Source organism: Pogonomyrmex barbatus, unplaced genomic scaffold, assembly GCF_055798465.1.
Source record: "Pogonomyrmex barbatus isolate J1 unplaced genomic scaffold, ASM5579846v1 scaffold3, whole genome shotgun sequence".
NCBI lineage: Eukaryota > Metazoa > Arthropoda > Insecta > Hymenoptera > Formicidae > Pogonomyrmex > Pogonomyrmex barbatus.
This window is the reverse complement of record NW_028297127.1, coordinates 8,564,684-8,588,298: the sequence shown is the minus strand read 5'-3', so window position 1 is coordinate 8,588,298 and position 23,615 is coordinate 8,564,684. Positions and strand designations below refer to the sequence as shown.

Sequence of the window (23,615 nt, the reverse complement as noted above, 5' to 3'; positions counted from 1 at the left end):
GATTCTTTTTAGATACGGATATAATTTTTTTAAAAAATTCAAACTCGTGCTAAATATATTTTCTTTATCCTTTTTCTGTATGTATTCTCGTTACGTTATCAGTCACACATGTTATATTGAATCATAGAATCGTATGAATATTTATGTTATTACATGTTGAAAGAATCTTAATTGGCATTTGATGTTGCAAATATTTGGTTAATAATGACAACAACAACAACAACAACAACAATGATGATGATGTTGGATTTTTTTGTCAGAAGCAATATGGCGATTACTTTTGCTTCAACTGTAGATAGCGCGATGACGCACATCTAAAAATAGCTCCGGGAAATATTTCATTCACACGATATACACGCATAAAAACACAAATTTGAAATCCATATTCTTATCTTTAAAAAGATCTTCTTTCTTATCTCATTCGACCATCATAATTGTGGAAATCAGCTGACGGTGAACAAATATATATCGTTCTTTAAGATTCATCAAATAGATAAATAAAATAATATTATGAGCAAATGTCAAGCATATTCACAACAGGAAATTTTCATTTACGTTATTTACGCAGAATATTTTTAATATTTTTAATATTTTTGTTTTTATCTATATACGATGAATACATCACATATGAAATAATACATATTCCGTATAATGTTCAAAAATTCTAAAATTCTAAAAGCTGCAGATTTGGAGATTTAAACACAAACATCTGCATATATGAAAATTGATCAAGTATTATAAAAATATCATCGATAAGCATGATGTTGCATCATCAAAAATTTCAAAAATAAATTTTTCAAATTTTCGAGATTTTTCGCGATTTATAAAAAAGAAAGAGGGAGAATTTGTACAGCGTATACTCTTTTTATTGTTTTGTCATTCATTTACATACAAATATTTTCAAGATACGTCTTACGAAACGAAGTAGTAGCCATATTCGGTGCTCGCTGTAGTTTGCGCGTTCGCTACAATTAAAAGAACGTATCTTTCGATACAAAATAGTTTTGTCGCTCTCCATCTCATTCACTTAAAATATTACGTTAACTTTGCGGCGTCCTTGAGCTCGTTTCGTCCACTTTCAGAAAAGTGTAAACCGTTCGCAACTTCGGTGCTCATACGTCATTACAGCTCATGATTTGACTCGCATTTGTACGAAATATGAATTATATGAACAATCAAAAGCAAAAACGGCAAGACAAAGGAATAGAGAAATAGAGAAATAGAGAATAGAGGAATACAAGAATATTTAGACCCAAATTCAAATGATCGAATGAAAATGATCGAAAAAAAAAAAGACGTGCGACAAAATTGAAATGATAAACGAGGAGATCTATACCACCAGATCTCTTAGCACCGAATAAGATCGATGTAGATGACACGTAGATGATCAACAAGAATTAACGAGCATACATACGACATGTATACTCGTAGACCGGCCTTACGATTGGATCACACAAAGAGAATTCAATAAAATTTCTTTGTGAAAAAACGCGCTGATTTTATACAGCAACGAGCTGCTCTCGCTCTCTCGGCCGTAAGCTCCGAATCTTAACACACACACACACACCACACACACACACACACACACACACACACACACACACACACACACACACACACACACACACACACATGCTGCGAGGAATCTTTTATGAGAGAGAAATCTCGAGGGTTTGGCAGTCGATGGCTGTTGACGGACGCTGTTTGATTCACACGCGATCATTCAGCACAACATATCACAATTCGAGGTAAAGTTCGGCATGCTAACAACGGCAACTTGATTCGCATGATTCACATGATTCGCATAATGCATCCTCGCACGCGTTCTTTTCGACAGCAATAACCGAATCGAGTTCAATGCTGCGCAAAAGCGTACCTTACATACGTCATACAATTCTTTTCCCATAGTTACATGGAGATCATTTTCACGTATATCTCCATCACACTGAATTCCAAACTTATATTCATTTATATCGATTTCAAACAGTTCCCTTCTCTCTTATGTATATAATAAAAGCTAGACAATTTCGACGATCCATTTGCGCCTCGTAATTCGTTATTACACTTGGCGCGTATTCGAATCGAATTATCGGTATTTTAATTTATACGACAAGATTTGCTTTTGTTCTTGCGTTTTCATCTTGCGTGAATTTTATTCGAATGATTCAGAAATTTTATCTGAGCATGTGTTTGATCGTTAAAACTAGGAAACCATATGTATCGCGTTGCTACTCGTTCGTCCCAATTCACGATGTTACGAACGATTCTTGCATACATCACTTCTATATCATAGGCATCGAAGACAGGACGAAGCGACGTTTAAAAATGAAAGATACCATGAAAGGTACAATTCTTCGCTGCTTACGTGATGCTTACACACACAGCTTATTAATTATAATGTTTACACATGTTAATCCGCAGTCATTCCACGCATGTTCCTAAGTATAGTTTAAACACCAACATTTTCACTTGCATGAGTGAAGCCGATGACAATTATTAATAAGTGAACATTGCCTAAGATAAAAAATGTCTGCGAATTTTCGTGATATTATTTTATCACGTAATGATTTAATTGTATTATTTGTCAATACATATAACGCGCATTAATCTTTGATAGAAACGCGAGGAAACAATGTGAAATCTAGAATACATATCGTTCTAATATTGCTGTGTGTGTAAAAAATATAAAATTTTAGTATATAAAATTTTAGAATCCCTCCAACCGCCTCCCCCATTCACTAAAGATTTGAAAGAAGACGAAACGACACAAATCTTTGTCGCTCGGTTTCACTCATCTTAAATTTGCGCCGAATTTAGAGTTATTTATGTCTATGCGTTCGTTCGTCGACATTTTAACTTCGCGATACACAATGCTTATTAAATGGCCTCGTTGGCGACAATCCTCTTCATCACCCTCTTCCTCGATATTAACCAAGCTTTAAATAATTCGGCCCGCTCTCTCTTTAAATAACTTTTTTTTAATCTTAACACAAACACTCTTAATACTCGCGTTAAAATTATGATATGATATGAAACTTATAGTTTTGCTATACGCATATACTCAATATACTGTATCTACGTGCAAAAAAGTACGCGCGGCTAATATGCATATCGCAACTTGGATAATGCGTAGTCACATTATCAACATCGTATAGGTTCTAATAACGCGATAAATATGCATTACGTTAACGAAAACGATAGATAGCCATCGTAAAGAAAAAAGAGAAGCAAAGTGCAATTGGGCCTATAATATAAATGTATACGATGCTACGTGCTTAATTTTAACAACAGATTCCACGAATGATTTAGAACAGATCCTTCCTCAATTAAAATATGGATATGTCGATACATATTTCTCGAGTTACGAGGGATTAAAGATAAAAAGCTTTTCTCGAATTAAGCGCTTTAGAGAGAGAAACTTAATAAATATAATATATGTATAATAATATAATAATATAATAATAATAATAATTTGTATATTTTATTTAAAAATATTCCTCTATTTCATGTGTGTGTGTGTGTGTGTGTGTGTGTGTGTGTGTAAAATTTATTTTTATTTATAATGCATATACATGTTTCTTGCCCCTTCTCTCTCTCTCTCTCTCTCTCTCTCTCTCTCTCTCTCTCTCTCTCTCTCTCTCTCTCCCCTCCCCTCCTCCTTCCACTTTTTTCTCTCTTTCTTTAATGTCAAATATAAATATATCAATAAAACTCAAAACTTTTTAATTATTATAATATTTAACATCAAATGTTAAAAATGATAAATGGTGGTTTAGTTTCTTTGAAATTGAGGAAAAATTATCTCAAAATTCGATAGATTCTGTCATTAAAATAAAAAGTAAATTAACGTCAAAAAAATTCTACATAGAAGAGAAGAAGCAAAGGGAAGGAACAAAGAGAAGAGCAAAATGTCAAGGATGAAAAGAAAAGTACAGGATATACAACAAGAGAACGAGCTCTGATGTTAAAGGCTAAAGGAACTTTCACAAAAGATCTTGTCATACGTGTTAATATTTTCACATTTTCCCCCTCTCTCACACGTTGACAGCGATATCGTTATTAAAAAAAAAATAAAGAAGAAAAGAAACAAGTAAAATAAATACACATCATACTGGAAGATCCACACCATATGAATTTATAATATATGTACAAAGATGATGGAATATAGGAAAAATATACAGTAAAAAAGGACGGAAAAGAACGTGTCAAGGAATAAAGAAGAAAAAAGAAAAGATGTATATCTTAATAGTCAAATAGTCAAAAAGACGTAAAATTGCGCACTCACGTTTATTTGCACACGCGTCTCTCGATTATCGATCGGAATATTCGCATACGATGCGTCTCGGCAACGTATCGACAATGCGTCGATACGAATGCAAATCTTGCAAAAGTACAGAAAAGAAATAAATGTTAAATATTTCACATGCGTGTCACGCTTTGTTATTAAGATTATAATCAATATTTAAGTGAAAGATAAGAAAAAGTAATAATCGATAAAACATAAATAATAAGCCATGCGACATTTATATATCAAAGATAAGTTTTACCAACGCTTGTTGTCAAAATCGTGATATATTTTTCCTCACGAAATTCTCTCTTATTTTGATAATTCGACTAGAAATCATCTTTCATCTAATTTTCGGAATGATTATTGAAAATTTTTATGATTATGCTTATCGTAGCGTGTTAATATGATGAAGTGTAGGTAAAGCGTTACGTAATAAAATATCGTATAAAATTCAGCCTTCAAAATTATGTGAATTGGTGAACGATTACCAACGAAAAACTTACGTACAAATGAGTTTTATGAGTTAAAAAATGAATACACGCATATACATACATGCATACATGCATACATGCATACATGCAAGATATACATGCATTTATTCTACATTACTTGTGGTTAAACGTTTGCCGGACATTAATCAAACACTTATTAAAAATTGACAATATGTTTGGTATCAAACAAAAGGGCAATGTACAAACAGATTTCTCGCATGTAAAACAATCTTCTCTCTGATAAACGTTAAACTGTGTCACAAAAGATTGTTCTTTTTTTTTATCTAACAATAAATTTTGTAATTTGTATCAGAAAAAAATATTTTTTATTAAATAACAAATATACATATAATATATGTCATCATTTGATAAAAGGTATTTTTTTCTGATACATGTTACAATTAATTGTGTATATCATACATACATATACATATATATACATATACATACATATACATACATATACATATACATACATATACATATACATACATATACATATACATACATATACATATACATACATATACATATACATACATATACATATATATATATATATACATATACACCACACACACACACACACACACACACACACACACACACACACACACACACACACACACACACACACACACACACACGCACGCACGTGTGGGCACACGCACACACGTAGATTTATCTCGAAGAAAAAAATTCTTTTAATTACTAATTTGATCGGTTTTTATTGATAGCATGATTTTTCACGAATGTTTGCCAATAATCGGTAATTTGTAGCGTATCTGCACGGTTTTTTGACAAAATAGTAATACGTTATCAATATCAAAAAGTAATAAAATCAATTTGACATGTGTTGAAACAACGTTTTATTAAATTGTTTTTATTGTTGTCGCCCTGAAGATGATAATGAAGAAATGTTTGTGTTGCGTGTTGGAATTTTGAAAGTATTAATATTTATTAAAATATATTTTAGCATTGTCATGTAACTTTGGCTCGCCTTTGTTTATATTCTGATTTAGTAAGAAAATCATTCGCGATCATAATAGTAGAGAATAAATCAAATGTAATTATTGGATATTGCATTTCAATTATTAAATTAATCGAATAAAAATTAGGGCTCTTTGTAACAATTTAATCGCGAGAACATATGTGTCGAGAGTGTAAAATAAAGTAAACAGCCTCGAGAAAGAGAGAGAGATAATACAAAAAGCAAGCTACTTATCACATAAATGTTTAACAACAAATGTATTTTGCATGCGAGTAAATCAAATTCTTTAAACAAAAGTATTCTTTGAAAATAAGTTGGTTAGAAATCGTTATTAATCATACAAAAAGTTATGAAATTATAATTATAAATTCAGAGTTTCAAGACATTTTTCATCCAACTGAAGAATATCTTTGTGAAAATGTACGATATCTCAATGTACAACAGTAGTTTTTTTGAAGAAGAACTCACGTCATATAAAACATGTGTTAAACATGAATCGAAATTTAGATACTCGATATCCATAAATGGATTAACATGAAGATTTCTTACTATATATCGTTTAAGCGCAATGAGAAATTCACAATCAACGATCGTGGCATCCGTCTATCGTCATTATTGCTATTTACAATGTTCAATGTGTCTAAGAGATTAGCAATATCGGGGAACGAGGTGCGTTTCTTGGAATGTATTCGCTTCCTAAATTTTCAAGAAACGATTCGCATCGGAATAGAAATCGACAACGTAATGTACTTTACAAAAATTAAGATTGCGGTATGACATCGCGCGTCAGCGAAATAATATAGATAAAAATAAAAATGCAGAGAAAACATATGCCACGTCATTGACGGAAGAATTCTACAGAATGTTCTATGATGAGATCGTTCGTATATAAAAGAATGTCTCAGAATATAAAAGAAAGCTTGTCTAAGAATACGCAATAAAAAATATATGATGTGTAACTTGAACGTTGAAATAATTGAGTTTCTTAGCAGTTAAATTTTCATGTTGAAAGCGTCAATAAAGAAAAAGTTTTGAGTCGATTAATATTAATCTTAATTATAAAATTGTTCATTTAATCGGTCTTATTAATAGTATAAATTTTTTAAGAGAAAAAGAGAAGAAAGAAGAAGGGAGAAAAGCAAGGAACAGAGAAGCAAAAAGAGAGGAAAAGAGCGAGAAGAAGGGAGGGGAAAAGAGAGGGTAAGGAAGGAAGGGAGGGGGAGAGATGAAAGATTATTGTAGATATTTATGTATAGAAATTGATATTATTTATATTATAAATAGTACACCATTTTTGGTCTTTATCGATATCCCTTTAAACTACGAAGCAATATAATAGTATATTTCATTGTGCGTGCATTTATTTTACATATTCTCATTGAAGTATATTTCTCTCGCTCAGAATCTACAAAAGAGGTTATCCTTTGTGTAAAAAAATCGATTCTCCCGTAAACTAAAATAAATGAAACTCAATTGATTCAACGTTTCGTTACGATTACGTTTCGTTTACAATTATTCATCGTATAGTAAATAACGAAAAGATTACGGCCCCACTTAAGACACTAAGATTAATTTACTTACACGTAAATGTCCGACATATATGAATATAACCATATATTTACATTCTTGTAAATATATTCTAAAAATCATACGTGGTTTTTAAAATGTTCGATATCGAGCAATCTAGTCACACAACTCTCCTTAACTTTTGTCTCATTCCTTCTGGCTTTGACAGTTCGATTTTGTGTTATTTATCTTTTTTTTTATCGTCTTCTTTATCTTTTGTTCAGTTCTGTTCTTACAGCTGAAAATAAAAGATCTCATATAAAGTAAAAACTTTTGCATCAACATCTGATAATCATCAAAGAACTTACACAATTATAACAACATACCATCGATAATTTCTTGCTTCATCTTCTGAAACTCTTTCCGCACTTCTTTAATTATTTCCACTTTGAAGGCCTCCATCTCTTGCGCAGTCAGTGAAGTCCCATCATTAACTCCATTTACTTTGAGAAGGGTGTCCTCCGAGGCCGAACCAAATCTCTTGCGTACTGATTTTGGTGACTCGGCGCCATTAGAGAATTTATTATTCGACGCATTATTCTTATCCCAAGACTTCTTGTCTGGTGAACTTTCCGGTTCCTGTAAAAAAAAATTATTGGATTAGTTTTTTCCTTTATTTCTCCTTTTCTCTTTTTCTCGCCTGTATTTCTATGTCTTGATTTTTAAATGTTGTAGTTACATACTCAGATAACAAAATGCGCACACAGTAAGTTCACGGAGCACGCACGCCGTGCGGATAGTATACTCACGGCACCCGACAGATGCGTCATCATATGAGACTCCAAACTCATATCGCTCGCATGCATTAATAAGCAATAAAAGTATTTTATATCGCTTATACGCGATCTATAAATTGTACGTTTCTGTATCTAATCAACATATTTTAAGAATTATATAAAAAAACAAGATCAATCACGTTTTGTAAATTTTTGATAATTTCGATAATTTTGACATTTATTATATTTCCGAAAATTTAAAAAATTTTAAAAAATATAGAAAATTTTGATTGTTTCGACATTTTTCAAAATTTGGAAAACTTAAAAAATTTGGAAATTATCAAAATTTTGAAAACATTGAAAAATATGAAAACCTCCCGAAACTCTATTTTTGACATTTTTTAAATTTTATAAAAATTTCGAATTTACATATACATATAAACACATATACTACATGATATATGTATATATTATAATCATATAATACGGCAAAGTGTGACTTTTATATGCCTTCATTTATACCCCTATCACGTGTGATTGCATTGTGCAATATTTTACATTCGCATAATATGCTCCATCACGCGTGATTGTACAGTGACATCTTTTACGTTCGCATTTGTGCCCTCATCACGTTGTGAGAGTGATGTGATGATATTCTTGCATCCACGATGTAAGAGCAATATGAGCCTTTACGAATTGTTATCTGAGTAATAGATATTTATGTACCGGTGGTTGTTCGGGTTGTTTTTTTTCGGCAGCAGCCCGTCGACGTGCCAGAGTTTTGGCCATCTCATCCATCATGGAAGCCATTCCGCTGCCTCCACCCCGTCCTAAAGTACCATAGTTGCTACTACTACTGCTGGTGCTCGAACCACTGTTCTCTACTGGCTGTGATTGTTGCTATCGATAAAAAGATATCACCGTTGGTGAATAAACTTTTATTATTCTACTTGCGTGTTTTTATTTTCGTACATGTGAAATATGTCAATTTAAAATAACATCACTTCCCGTTTCTGCAGCACGTGATAAGTGACAATTCTATTAGAAGATTAAAATAAAAAAAAAAAGAAAAAAAGGAAAAAAGATTTACCTGTTTCTTCTTAAGACGTGCTTGAAGGGCAGCGGCTAACGAGTTGGTGTCAGGTGGAGGATCATTCGAAGAACTGATGGATGAACCGGAGACGGCAGTGGCGGAACTGTTAGTGTTAGGTACAGGTGGCGGTGGTGGTGGAGGTGGTGCGGCAGCTCCGACCAGGGATATCATCGGAGGTGGCGGAGGTCCGCCACTAACAATAGGAGCATAAGTGTTGCCGCTAACCATCGTATGGTGTCCACTGGTAACGTATTGATTTACCGAAGTTGATGGTGTTCCATATGGATTTGTGGTACCTGTAGTGGCCGCTTGTACCTGGCCGGTACTACCGTATTGTGCTTGCGCCTGAGACACGATATTGGTACCATATTGCGATTGGCTGGATTGCGCAACTGCGTATTGACTTGTCGGACCGGGTAGCGGACCGGCAGCATACTGATTTATCGAGTTATTACTTCCATACTGATTACCTCCGCCACCATATTGCGTGGCTTGATTGCCAACTGATTGGCTGTATTGGCCTGTATTAACTTGTCCGCCGGTAGTGTAATTACTTGTCTGATTGTTAGTACCGTAAAAATTGTTCTGACTGCCGGACGGCGGAAATTGATTCGGGCTCTGACCCACAACGGTGATTGCACTGCCTCCAGTGCCGCCACCACTGTTGGCAACAGCAGCACTTGCGTACTGATTGCTTGTAGACGCGGCACCATACTGATTTGCCTGATTAGTAACGTAAATAGATTGGGATTGTTGATTTGCAAGATTCGACTGGGACGACGGCGATTGTGCGTACTGATTCATCATCATCGGTGGTGCTGGTGCCGCAGACGAGTTAAAGTTCATTATCGTTGGCGGGCATGGTGGAGCGGGAGGTGCGATTGGCGGTTGGGGCGGCGGTACCGGAGGACCTCCCGGTCCAGCTGATATTTGCGTAATAGTTGATGCTATACCGCCTTGCATAGTTTGTAATGCTGTTTGCTGTTGTTGCGGTGGCTGCGGTGCCGGCGGTGCTGATGAAGTTCGATGGTGACCAGATTGTTGTTGTTGTTGTTGTTGTTGTTGTTGTTGTTGTTGTTGTTGTTGCTGTTGTTGTTGTTGCTGCTGCTGCTGCTGCTGCTGTTGTTGTGCAGTAGGCGGGCAACTCGGTGATATAGGATTGGGACTTCCAGTTGCTATAAAGAAATTTTATCTGTAAATTGCTTACATACATATATAATTTACATGTAATTTTAACATTTCCTCTAAAATGATTCATATAATCCAGATACGTTTAGGCAATCTTTGCACACGTATGCGCCCATTATATTTTATATGCATGATAGTTATTGTATTAACAAAAGAAATACCTTGGCTCTGCTGGGACATTCTGCGTTCCTGAATTATTGCTACATCTTCTCTGGTCATGGTTCTGCACAGATAGAAATTGGAAAGTTAGTTATATAACATGATATTTTATCGATACTGAATGTATCGTTAGTGCAAAGCATAGCAAGGCCAGCCAACTAATATAATGGACACATAATCGGTCACCTATATATAATCCTAGATATAAATAATATATATATATATATATATAAAGAAAATTTTAGGTACAATATATATATATATATATATATATATATATATATATATATTGTACCTAAAATTTTCTTTAACTAATTTAATAAATATTTTCCAACATTTACACAAAAAAATGATATAAACGCACAAAGTAAATTTAATGTTGCACGTTAACATGCTAAAACAATACTGTGTCACAAAGACTATTTTCTATTTCGCTACAAGTATATTTTAGGGATATTAAAATATATTTATCCTAAATATTAAATTATTGTAACACATTTATTGTAAAAATTGATATCAATTTATACAAATCGAGGAACTAAAGAAGATTATCTATTATATTTTCATCAAATAACGCATATTTTTCGTGAGGAACAACCTAATATAGCTGCGTAACTAATTTTTTTTATCCCTAACAAGTTTATGTATTTAGGTCGATGCTTATTCAATAACCGTTTCACATATCGAATTTGTCAAGGCCCTAAATTTTGTAACGAGGATCTATGAAGTCGGAGAAAAAAATGTTGAGCTTGGTCGCGCAATGTATTCGAATTATCTTAAGAGTTACAGGGTGTAACAGAGACGAAACGAATTTGGTCGCTTCGTCTCTGCAATTTTATTTTCGATGTCGCGTTAATATCTTTCCGATTCTTGTTTTCACAGTAGCTAGAATTAGTATCTAGATTCATTATACGAAAGAGAAAGGATGGAAAAAAAGAGAAGGGACAAAAATCGATTGATTAATCACTAAATGGCAACATCTTCTCGGGAACTATACGAAGAGAGGGAAAGAAGAAATGAGACTGCAAGGACAAAACGATGGACATAATGATTATTCTAACGTGATTAATGCACGCAGTGTCACTATGGGAAATCAGGCGATCCCTAGATAGATCTGCGTGGCCTTTAACCCATATTAACCTAACACTGGTATATATCAATAATATGAAATTAATAACTTGTAGATATATTTTAAAAAATTTGTCTAAAGAGAGATGTCCCACTAGATTTAAAAACACTTGTTGATAGATATTACTATATACTATTTTGCTTTACGTTACTTAGCAAATGTTGCATGTTGCAGACAGAGATATTTTGATTGCATAATTTAAAAAATTCAGGTTATTAAGGGTTAAAAGAACGAGAAGATCACCTCGAGTGTCCATCGCTCGGTGAGCCACGCGCACAGCCCATTTGAATAACGGTGCCAACAGCACCACTAACGGTCGTATGATGTTCGGGGGTTGTGATGGCTGAGCCTACGGGCAGGGCCGTCTGGCCTCCTGTAGGCAGATGGCTCAGGGACAAGGAGATCCGCGCGTTACGACCTTGACTGCAATCAGCCAGGACAGATGTGTGACTCGCTTTATATGAATGATGAAGAAACTGAAATGGTCCTACAGCCGTAAAGTAAGTTGTCCTCCTATAAGCTTCTCGCGTGTTTTTATATCGCGTCCTATATAATGATCGTGACATCACGTGTATCAAAACTGCCTCGTATATCTCTACAGCGATTTGTTGCATTTAAAAAAAACATTTCAAACAGAAAGAAACAAGGTCATCTTTGTTTCGCTCGAAAGCATGGCGTCGAATGGACGTTGTGCACGCCGTATCATATTTCGTGACAAGAAATAATTGCAATACCGAGATAATAGTCACGCTGCAAATTGAAAGCAAAAAAGAAAAAGAAAAGGAACGAAACGTACCTGTATCCCATGTCCTCCTCGTATTGAGCAGTTGCTTGATTCTGTTGCTGTTGTTGCTGCTGCTGCTGTTGCTGCTGCTGCTGCTGCTGATAGACGGGTTGCTGTTGAGTAATTGTGGTGGTTGTCGGAGCGAGGCTTCTTGATATGTTGCTACCATTGCTCAGTACCTACATAACGTCGAAACGAGACGTAATGTGCAATTAGAAGCTAATTAACGATGATATCCAATTATGACGATTGACAATTGTAATTGTCGTAATTGAAATCGACGTTCCATGATAACAAACGAACGTTGATTTCTTTTATCTTTAAGCTTCTTTTTTCGTTTCTGATTAATAAATATTCATTTTATCTCTCCTAATGAAAGTTACATCAACATCTTAAATCGCCGTTTAATATCTGTGATATATCGACGATACCAAAACTATAAATCCAAAATGCAATAATAAAATTCGAGATAGTGAGCCAGGATTAATTCTAATAATGTAAAATAATGTAAAATAATCACTGTAAGATGAAAGAAACGTTATAAATTACATCGAGTGCCTGGAGCATTGCCCGTGCGAAGGCATCGGCGTCGTCCTTACTGGAGAAGTTAAGCCCGTAGACTTGCTTGTTATCTCGCCATTGGTGAAACGTGACCGTGGCCTGATTATACTTGAGTCCCTTGAGGATCGCGCAGTTGATGACAATCTCGTGGTCCTGCAACTTCCTACCGACCACACGGAACGTATTGTTCACCTGATGGTGATAGAGCTGGACCTTGGACAGACCGGACGAGCTACCACTCGGTATCCATTTTTTGTTCACGTCGTCATACACCATCACCGACGCGCGGGCGGATGATATGCTCACTTCGCTGTAAGTACAAGATACAAGATTGGTTTTTGCGTTTTAATCGATTAATTCCTTCAATCGTCTGCAATTATTCTCTCTTTTATCTTCTTTGTTATGTTACCTCGAGAAAAAGAGAAAGAATTGTTCTATCGATCTATGTGAAGAAAAGTGCCAAGTTTTTACAGTGATTATTTTATAATTATTTTGCTACAGATACATAAAATAAATTTAAAAAATTGGAATAATTGAAATAAAGAAAATATATCCGCATGAGTAGAAGCCTCTTATTTCTAAAGAGTCAATAAAATTAATAAAGTAACCGAGCGAATATATATTGCAGCCGGTCTGAATCGTGGGCGGTGCATGCGGTACGTACATATCGCACCAGTACTACTTTTTTCCTCGGGTTTTTTTCCTCACGCGAGAAAGTCGTATAATTCGCGAGTCGATAATTCGCGCGAACGATAACTCGATAAAACATAGATTACACTCTCTTCGGCTTGTCCCGACGTTTCCCATTTACGACGATTTCTTTGCATTTCCGATAGTCATTCCATAATCATCCCAAGGAACAACGCAAAGCTGGGAATACATGAAATCTGATCACATGAAATCGTACAAAAGGCATGACAGGCAAACGTTTTGAAAAATGTTATCCTGATGATATCTTTTAGAATGTCGCGTCGTTCATAAAGAAACAAAGAAGGCTCTTGCAATATCGGCGATAGCTGCAAGAAAGCGAAGGTCAAAAAGAGAAAATCGACGTGTGTTGTGTACCATGATGGTGAACGGCTATCCTGTTGCCAAGAAGATCGTTGTTGGCGATAGCTCGTTGCACGCTGTTGCGCGTTCACATGTTGCTGCGACGCGGCATCGTCTTGCGCCGTTACGGAAGAACGCATCCTGGAGAGTGTGTCTTGACTTTGCGTCTGATTCTCGGACGACGAGTACCATTCGTAGGACCATCTCGTCCTACTGGCTTTGAAGGACGAATTTACAGGAAAGTCCCACATGATCGTCGAGAATTCGTTCTCACTAGCTGATCATTTTTTCGTCACACCGATCGTCGTACCGTCATGATCAAACTACCGCGTCATCGTAGTGCATCCGCGTACCGCGATCGACTGGTGAAAAACAAAACAGGGCACACAGCTTACGCACGGTATAATTAAACGTCTACAATTTGATCCGCGAGCGCGGAAGAGCATAGCGAGCATAGCGAGCATAGCGAGCATTCGCTCGCTGTCGCTTTCACCGGGCTGAGAGGCAGTCCGCGCAAGCAGTTCTCGCTTCGTTGGCACAACGAGAACGGAACGAGGTAGGATGTGACGAGATACCGCCGCTACTTCCTCGGCTAGCTACTGCTGCTACCGCTAATAACTGTTGCTGTTGCTGCGTGTTGTCGCTGATACTATTGCTCCTGCCGTTGTGTGTGTGTGTATATATACATATATATACGCGCGCGCGCGCGCGCGCGCGCGCGCGTGTGTGTGTGTGTGTGTGTGTGTGTGTGTGTGTGTGTGTGTGTGTGTGTGTGTGTACACGCGCGCGCGGTCAGGCAAAGTGATAACGCGCGACGCTCGGTCGGCCGCAACGTCCGTCGCGATCTATGTTTCGAGGACGTTATGTTGCACGATGAATAGATTACGGTGCGGAAGAAAGAAGAGATAAAAAAAAACTGCGGATGAATCGATCGAATTGCGAAAACGCTACATATAATGAAAACATAAATCATTAGATTTATGTAAAAAAAAAAAATGTTGCAGTCAATTTCTCTTGTTTCTTTTTTCTTTTTCAGTTGTCGTAAACTCTTGGTTAATCTCAGGAATCAAGGACTGCGATTTTCGTCGATGAATGTCGAAAGGCGTTCTCAATTATTTGGTTAATTAATCATAGCGCAACGAAAATGTCAGAGATGTGGGTCAGAGACCGACCGGCCTTGCATACGACAATATAACGCGCGTGATGCACTCCACATTAAATATCATTGTGGCATTGTGATTAGCACAGCGAATAGTTTTCTTGATTCGCAAATAGAATTAAAAAAAGTCATCTTTTAAAATAAACATTTTTTTCTTGTGTGGCCCATCAATCCAGTCCAATCCATTTGGCGATTTTTTTCAAGAAGAAACCTCGACTATCATTTTATGGAGCAAGTCTCGTTTCATTTTTTTTTTAGAATATTTTCGACAACAATCCAAAAAAATATGTCCATCATTTTTATTTTATTTATGATTTGTCATCATCTTACTTGTTTGCAGTTTTTTTTCCGAGAGATGACTACAAAGTGATGACTACGAGTAATGCTTAATGCACTTTCTTAAAGCATTTATCTGGAATCGCGGATTCGTCACGTTCCCGACCGTGCGAGAATTTATCATGCTCTACTCAGATGTCGAAACTTTTATAGCATAAAGCGCGAACGGCATTGTATCAGCAGTCGGAAGTAACGTCGAGATTCTTTCTCTTCCTCTCTTTTTCTGTCTTTTTCAACCATCAGACTGAGAGCATCGTGTATTACATAAAAATGAAACAAATGTGTTTCGGAGGGCATTGCCTTAGCTGCTTCTCGCAGGCATAGTTGGCGTAAGATACTGTAAATCTTAATCGCGATTACGTAGTCTACAGCAAACAAAGCTTATCGTACTCCGTTTTATTTTTTAGTAATGCTCACAGAAGCGTAAACCAGCTTTCACCAAACGTAATAATAATATAATCGTGTAATCACTGTTCCGTGTATAATTGTATCTCGACCGTTCCCGGAAAGTATCGCAGTTGGACTCTCATCAGTCGTCAGTAGCGATAGAGGCGATAGAACGGTGATGGAATCGTAAAGAACAAAATGCATTAACATCACGAGTATTCTTCGCAAAATCAATTTTTATATTCAATGATGAGAAAGATGAGGCATATAAATTTTTCCTGTATTGCTAAAACTCGTTTTAGTAGAAAGATCCTGGCGCAAACTCGTTCAAATGTCAAATTTGACAGATCTAAACGAGTAATAAAAAAAATCAACAAATATAATCTTTTTCTACCTTAAATCGTAAATATGTAATAATTTCGATATAATTATAAATTATAATTTGAATATAGAGACTATCGTCTAAAGAAGGATGCATGCATTATTTAACGGCAATTCTGTCTGTCGTGGTTTTCGTTGTCGGCATTTTTGTTATCTCGTGGCATTGTATCGCAGTAGAGAGAACAAAAGTATTCCGCGCGAGAGGAAGCAGTGACGAATGAAATGACGGCACACGCGACATTGGATATCGAATTTATTCTATGCCGTAGAAGCGAGCACGCATTACGTTTCGCTTTCATACGGCTAGTCGGTTTATACTCGAGTCTCATCGACAATGACGAATCCGCGCGCGTTCGTGACGACGATTCTGTTAATTCCCGGCTTGGCGGACTTTCCGCGACCGATGTTTTATCTCTTATCGAAAGAAAATGTTTAGCTGGAATATTTCCAAAACCGGTGCGTTTTCCGTGATACTTGACTTATCAGAACGATTCGAGCGATACGTTGATAACGGGAAAATTGATACTTTCAGACAGTTTCTATAAATTATTTTACGCCATCAAATTTCATTATTGTGAAATATCGTAATCACCAGTATATTTCGCCCTTAAAAAAATATTTTACTTTTTAAAATTCAATCCCTGCGAATTTCTAATTTCTTAAATATTATTTTGCGTTATAAGACATAGTCGCACGTTACTACTGCGAGAATTTATTTACTTAAAATCACATATGATGTAATATAAGCTAGTTTCTTGGAATAAATGGGAGTTTGTTATTAATTGAAAGTACTTTCAACGCATATGGCTTCATGGTTTTCGCTTTGGTGAAACGAATACGATCACCAAAAGTAGCATATGGCGAATAAGTAGTTATGCGTCAACGTTAATTGGATAGGTAAGTCAAGCCTCGACATTCGAGGATAGTCTCTTCTTTCTCTCGTAACACGAACCCTAAATCTTAAGACCCTAACGTCTGGATCGATCGTCTCGTACAATCCGGAATATCGTTTCTTTCGGTGCCAAGTTCCAATGAAACAAAATAATACAATGAATTCTAAATTTTACAGTTCAATTCTCAATAGGACAGTCCGACAATATTGTTCGTATTTTTACGCGAATAAAAATTTATAGGATAAATTCTCCGGTCTTGGACTTAACAACAACAATGAGCCAACAACATAGTCTAACCATTTTATTAAATAGGCAAAAATTATTTTTGCCTATTTGCATGAAATTTCTTGAGAATATCGGATAAATAAAATGACATTGTTTGTGCTGTCGTTGTTTAGACAAAAATGTCATATACACATATAAAGAACATATGTAAATACAAGTGCGAAAGAAAGTAGTCACGGAAAAATCGTGCGTTCTCGGCTGATGCAAGGTGCAACACAATGAGCACGACAATGGGAATTTAATAAAAGAGCGTGCAACCTTCGGTTACATGTATCTACATGTTTAGAGTGCTATGCATCAAGTCACAACGTGCTTACACTCTATGTAACTAAAGATACTTGGAGAATAGGAGCGCAAAACTTGAAATATTTCAAATTATCAATGTCTTATTTTTATTAATAAATAAATACATACATTGCACATTAAAATTAATTGTTCGAGATATGAGGAACTTTGAAATATCTCGTATCGTACGCGTGTTGTGATTTTTATATGCGATATAATATGCGTAAAGATGAGAGCTTCCTTCAAATCCGAACTAGTTAAGTAAGGGTAAAAGTGGGTTACTCGAGCAATCTGCACCACATTGCAGCATTAAAATTAATTAAGCTTGGTCATTGAAGGTGAAATTGAAACCCATTACATAAGTTTACCCATGGTTTAGCGAATGACAGTGGGATACGATACGTCGGTTTGTTCTCTCCTCAGTAAGAGAGCTAATGATCGCGCGCACACACACCACACACACACACACACACACACACACACACACACACACACACACACACACACACACACACACACACACACACACACACACACACACACGTGTGTCAAAAATGCGCCGGATCATCGTACTCGCTAATGCACAAAACGCAACATTTCCAGCAGGTATGTAGGTGTTCCATCACCCACCACACACACACACACACACACACACACACACACACACACACACACACACACACACACACACACACACACACACACACACACACACACACACACAACTGATCTGAGTTGATTTTCTAACATACATTAATATTTTGATAATCCTAAAGTTCCAATTGATTATTAAGAAAAAAATGAAATTGAAATTAATTGATGAATAAAGTACGTTATCGGAATTTAAATACGTAACTTGATAAAAAAATCTTTCCCACAATACCGAAATTGTCACGATGCTTTTACGCATTGCGATTCAGGAAGCTTTGTTCCCGATAATCACAAAGTCATTACGAGGATCATGCATACTCGCATATGTATATAAATACAAAATAGATATTCGTTTCATATGCGTTCCTTGGGTGCGATCATCAACTTTGCTCGACGGTGAAAAAATCGCCTGGAATCATTGTGAAAGATCTACGCATACATATACATATATCGAGCGCAGAAGGATCGAACGCGGACCAAGACGAGAACGAGGAGGACGCTCGGCTGCCCTTATTACCTTCACCTCCACCGCCTCCGCGAAAGCAAAAGCACGGAATGATGCGGAATTGAGCGGAAGTCGTTCGCGGCCTTCGCCGTGCTGACTTTTCGTCTCACACGCTCGATACTCGGTGACCAAAGTGAAACTTCGAGATTACAATCTACTGATGAGTTTACGAGCTGTTTATGAGGATATCGCATTTACTTATGATATTGAAAACATAATAATTGACATCATCGACGGAACATCTCATCGATCCGTATCAGCAAAAAAGGATTATCGGGATGAAGTCATCGCACGCGTTTTCGCCGAAAAGCGATCGATTCGTACTTCCCCTTGATACGAAGCGTGTTGCATGACGAAATAAAAGTTCTGAATCATAAACATTTCGCACCTGTTCATCGTTTCATTAATATCGTTGTGTTAACACTGCGTTACGAGAACGCGCGCGCTTTAGGTTTCAAAAAAATATCAATTCGATATCAGATTAAAATCTCTACCATGTACATTTGTGTATGCCTGAATGCATACACAATCAGCAAACATTCCTTCATTTTCACACATGATAATGTGACAATGATAATATTATTAGATCAAAAAATATGAAGATCACTGATCACTGAAGATGAATTTTCTAACCACATGTAATCTTTTATATATACTATCTTGGTTATTTTTTTTAAGGGGAAAGATGCAAAAATTCTTTGCTAAGTTCTCAGTTATGGCATATAATGATGATTGGACATGTAATGCTAGTATAATTATAAACTTATGCTAAGCAAAATACATAAGTAAGATTGCAAATTTGCATAGCATCAGTTTGTTCGTTATCAAGTGTTAATATTAATTGTCTATTTAAAATTGATTATATAAATAATGCGAAGTGTCGCATATTGAAAATTATGTATATTTTTTTTTCAACAAATACGTGAAAAACTAATTAAGATCTAAAAAGACAATTCCAACTGTTTTCTTCTTTAATAATTGGTTTATTTATTCAAAATGATCAAATTAAAACTAGCAAATTTCTACTGAATTATGAACGTTATTCGAAATATGTATAAAATGTGTGTAAAAATTATAAATATGATTCTCCGATTCTCTCTTTCTCTCTCCGATTCTCTCTTTCTCTCTCCGATTCTCTCTCTCTCTCTCTCTCTCTCTCTCTCTCTCTCTCTCTCTCCTGCATTTTAAATTTTCCTATAGAAACCCAGAATCATTTTAGTCGGACACACTATGTCATTGCGATATTTTCAACCTTCGCATTTTTGAAGCGTCATGCAATCGCTTCGCGACAGCGATACACATCGATGTAATCTGATACGAATGAGTAGAATTGAAACAAAATATTGAAATTGCGTGTATTCAAATGTAGCTTTTCAGTCAATTTTGTTTCTACCTGGCACAAGATTAAAGGATTGGACAAACATCTGCAAATCAGAAAATTTTTAATATTTATTTAAACAACCTATGATACTTAACGGGGTTCGTGTCAAAGAAACAAAAAATAATGTAAATATTATTGTAAACAACTTAGGGATTGAAAGATACTCGAAGTAAAATTGTAATCGAAACAATAGCTTGCTCGTATCGCAAAACATTAAACTATTAATACAATGTTAGATTTGACTTGATCGTGAGATGTGTTGATACGAAAAGTCCCTGAGATGAGATGATAAATGATAAAAAAATGAATAGAGAAACAAGTTGCGTCGCGACAGAAGTCGAGGCAGAACCTTGGGGTTGAGAGACGCGCAGCAGATGCACCTAAGATGCCTCGGGCACAGACGAAGCAGATTCCGGTGACGTATTCACACGCAGCACGCACGCACGCACGCACGCACGCACGCACGCACGCACGCACGCACGCACGCACGCACGCACGCACGCACGCACGCACGCACGCACGCACGCACGCACGCACGCACGCACGCACGCACGCACGCACGCACGCACGCACGCACGCACGCACGCACGCACGCACGCACGCACGCACGCACGCACGCACGCACGCACGCACGCACGCACGCACGCACGCACGCACGCACGCACGCACGCACGCACGCACGCACGCACGCACGCACGCACGCACGCACGCACGCACGCACGCACGCACGCACGCACGCACGCACGCACGCACGCACGCACGCACGCACGCACGCACGCACGCACGCACGCACGCACGCACGCACGCACGCACGCACGCACGCACGCACGCGCGTGCGCGCGCGCGCTAGGGGAACAGAGGAAGGAAGGAAGAAAGGAAGGGAGAGACGCGAAGCGACGCGAAGGAACACATAAACGCAGGACTCGTTGCCGTTTTTGAAAGGCAGGGCTCCACGAAGTGCTCGTAAAAAAGCAACACGCACGCATACGCATACGCATACGCATACGCATCACGGTCATACACGCGCCACGCGAGAGAGCATCTTTTCTGGAGCGAAAGAAAGCGTTCCTTCGTGGCTTGCCCTCTGTCCGATGCTACCGAAATCCGCGCTGTCAAAAATCATTACGATCCTTGCCCTCCTTCGAAGCGACGACCGACGAGCGACGAAGCGTGAAAGGCAGACGAGGTGCCAGCTGTCTCTTGCCTCTCGCTGCCTCAAAATCGAGTCGGAAACTTTTAAAGCGCGGTAATTAAAAAGAAGAAAAATTAAAGAAACACTCCGCACCCGCCCTTTGACATGTGATCGATATCGTCGCGCGATCCTTTTCGTCGGAATGTATATCGCGCCCTCGCGGACGCGAACCCAAAGGAGAGATATCGGCGAGACGTCGTCAAAGAATGAAGCCGTTGGAGCCGACGATAAGGAGAAGAGGATTGCGCGACGATATTGACCGTTCTTAGCGTCTATAGCGTCCAGGAGGCGCGACGAAATAAAATGTCGCGAAAACGAGACGAGCAACGGTAAAGAGAAGAGCTCGTCTGTCGCGATCATTCGTGACCGCTTGTGGTGGTAGCGGTCAGTAGCGGTAACCATGCTCGCGATCGCTCGCGATCGCTCGGTCCATCGACTCCACTCTCGCGGATGCGCGCTCTCTCTCTCTCTCTTTCTCTCTCTCTCTCTCTCTCTCTCTCTCTCTCTCTCTCTCTCTCTCTCTCTCTCTCTCTCTCTCTCTCTCTCTCTCTCGTTCGGCAGATGAGACGTGTGTATTACTCACTTCATGTTTGCTTGGCCGGTGAGCGTATGCTATGCTCTCATGCAAACCGTATTCCTGCTCCTGCACAGTATATCACCGAGCCCATGAAAACACGCGAGATTCGGACAAGACTTTCGGTAGTTCGACATATAAATAACGAGAATGAGTCTAGCGCGCGGCACTAATACCACTGTGACACCCTGCCGCTGCACATCTGGCCGGCCATATTGCCGATTCCGAATTCCTACTCCCTACCACCCACGGCACGTACATATCCTACGTGCATGTATATACGAGCTCCGTAGTTCCGACTCCGGAGTTCAAACTGCCGGACGCTATAGCGGTCGGTACGACGGCGGTACGTACGAGTAACGAGTCTGGCGCTGCACGCGCTGCAATGCCAACGAGATTGCGTTGTTCAGCGAACCAACTTGTGCATCATTGTGCAATTTGCAAAAGAGTTGCGATATCCGTCGGCAGAGGGCTGCAATGCTAGACATTTGCGTCTTCCATCTTCATTCCGTTTTAACGATGTTCCGATGATATATATATCCCAACGCTGAAATCCAAAAAATTAAAAATTATCACAACAAAATCAAAAGTTATAATTTTCCGGATTTTTATTTAGATTAGACATTAGACTCTTAGACATTAACTTCTTACAACAATTTAGCTCATATAAAACGTTGACATACGTGGACTTTGAATGTATGATCTGACAAAATAAGATACCATGGATATAAGAATAATAGGATAGCTAATGGCAAAGAGAAACCTGAGAGTGGTCATGGACGCGTTTTAGCTGTGTACCCTTATTCGTGTAAGTAATGTGCACGTTTTTGTGGTTCTCTTGTGCTTAAGATTGCCATATTAAAATTTTCAAAACTAGGACTTACAAGCCAAAAACCCAAAATTTCAGTTGCAACCCTGGACAAAAATGCGCTTAAATTTATAAAATTAGATTAGAACAGTAAATGAATCATATTTCACATCTAATTGATAATAAATTATTAGCATTCAGAGTAAAGAGAAATTTGAACTGCTAAATAAATGCAGACTATTTTGATTTAAAATAAAAAGTTTTATTATAGGTTTAGTTTAAGTTTTATTAGGTATTAAAATTAAAAAATTTTAATTCTTTTGTTGTGATATCTGTGCTATTTGATAATGCAGAGTAATGCGAGAGGAAACAAAAACAAAATATTTAGAAGATTTCTTGAAACTCCGGACACTTATAATTATCCCGGACGCTTTCAAAAAATCTCCCCGGACGTCCCAGGACGCCCTAAAAAAGAGGATAATGTCCGGGGAAAAGACGGATGGCAACCCTACTTGTGCTAGAACACAAGAATAATAAAGATGGATAGTCGTGTCCATATTGCTCCTCTTTATCACTCTTGCATCTAGCACGGAAGAAAACCACAAAACATGCATATTATTTAAGGGAAGAATAAGGGTACAGTTAAAACGCGTCCATGATCACTCTCAGGCTTCTCTCTGCTATCAGCCTATGGGACGTAATGCTGCGGTGAAGCAACAATAAAGCGGGGGAAGAACAAAATATAACGAATAATAGAAAGAG

The 23,615-nt window shown here is 37.5% G+C and overlaps 1 protein-coding gene across 4 annotated transcripts; it reads right to left on the bottom strand.

Annotated features, from left to right (window-relative positions):
- Positions 1 to 844: 844 nt before the first annotated feature.
- Positions 845 to 22,411, bottom strand: ena (ENAH actin regulator enabled). 4 transcript variants are annotated; one of them, XM_011638748.3, is made up of 9 exons: positions 22,055 to 22,411; positions 12,955 to 13,276; positions 12,418 to 12,584; positions 11,865 to 12,044; positions 10,495 to 10,556; positions 9,143 to 10,320; positions 8,779 to 8,952; positions 7,663 to 7,915; positions 845 to 7,574 (listed from the first exon to the last, which is right to left on the bottom strand). In XM_011638748.3, exons 1-9 carry the CDS (start codon positions 22,057 to 22,059, stop codon positions 7,546 to 7,548), a joined length of 2,370 nt encoding a protein of 789 aa, XP_011637050.2. In that variant the 5' UTR covers positions 22,060 to 22,411; the 3' UTR covers positions 845 to 7,545. The 4 variants fall into 4 exon arrangements, with proteins under 4 accessions (XP_011637050.2, XP_088936554.1, XP_011637047.2 ...); XM_089080428.1 differs by lacking the exon at positions 22,055 to 22,411 and adding an exon at positions 14,032 to 14,648 and having other exon boundaries at positions 7,645 to 7,915; XM_011638745.3 differs by lacking the exon at positions 22,055 to 22,411 and adding an exon at positions 14,032 to 14,645.
- Positions 22,412 to 23,615: the final 1,204 nt, after the last annotated feature.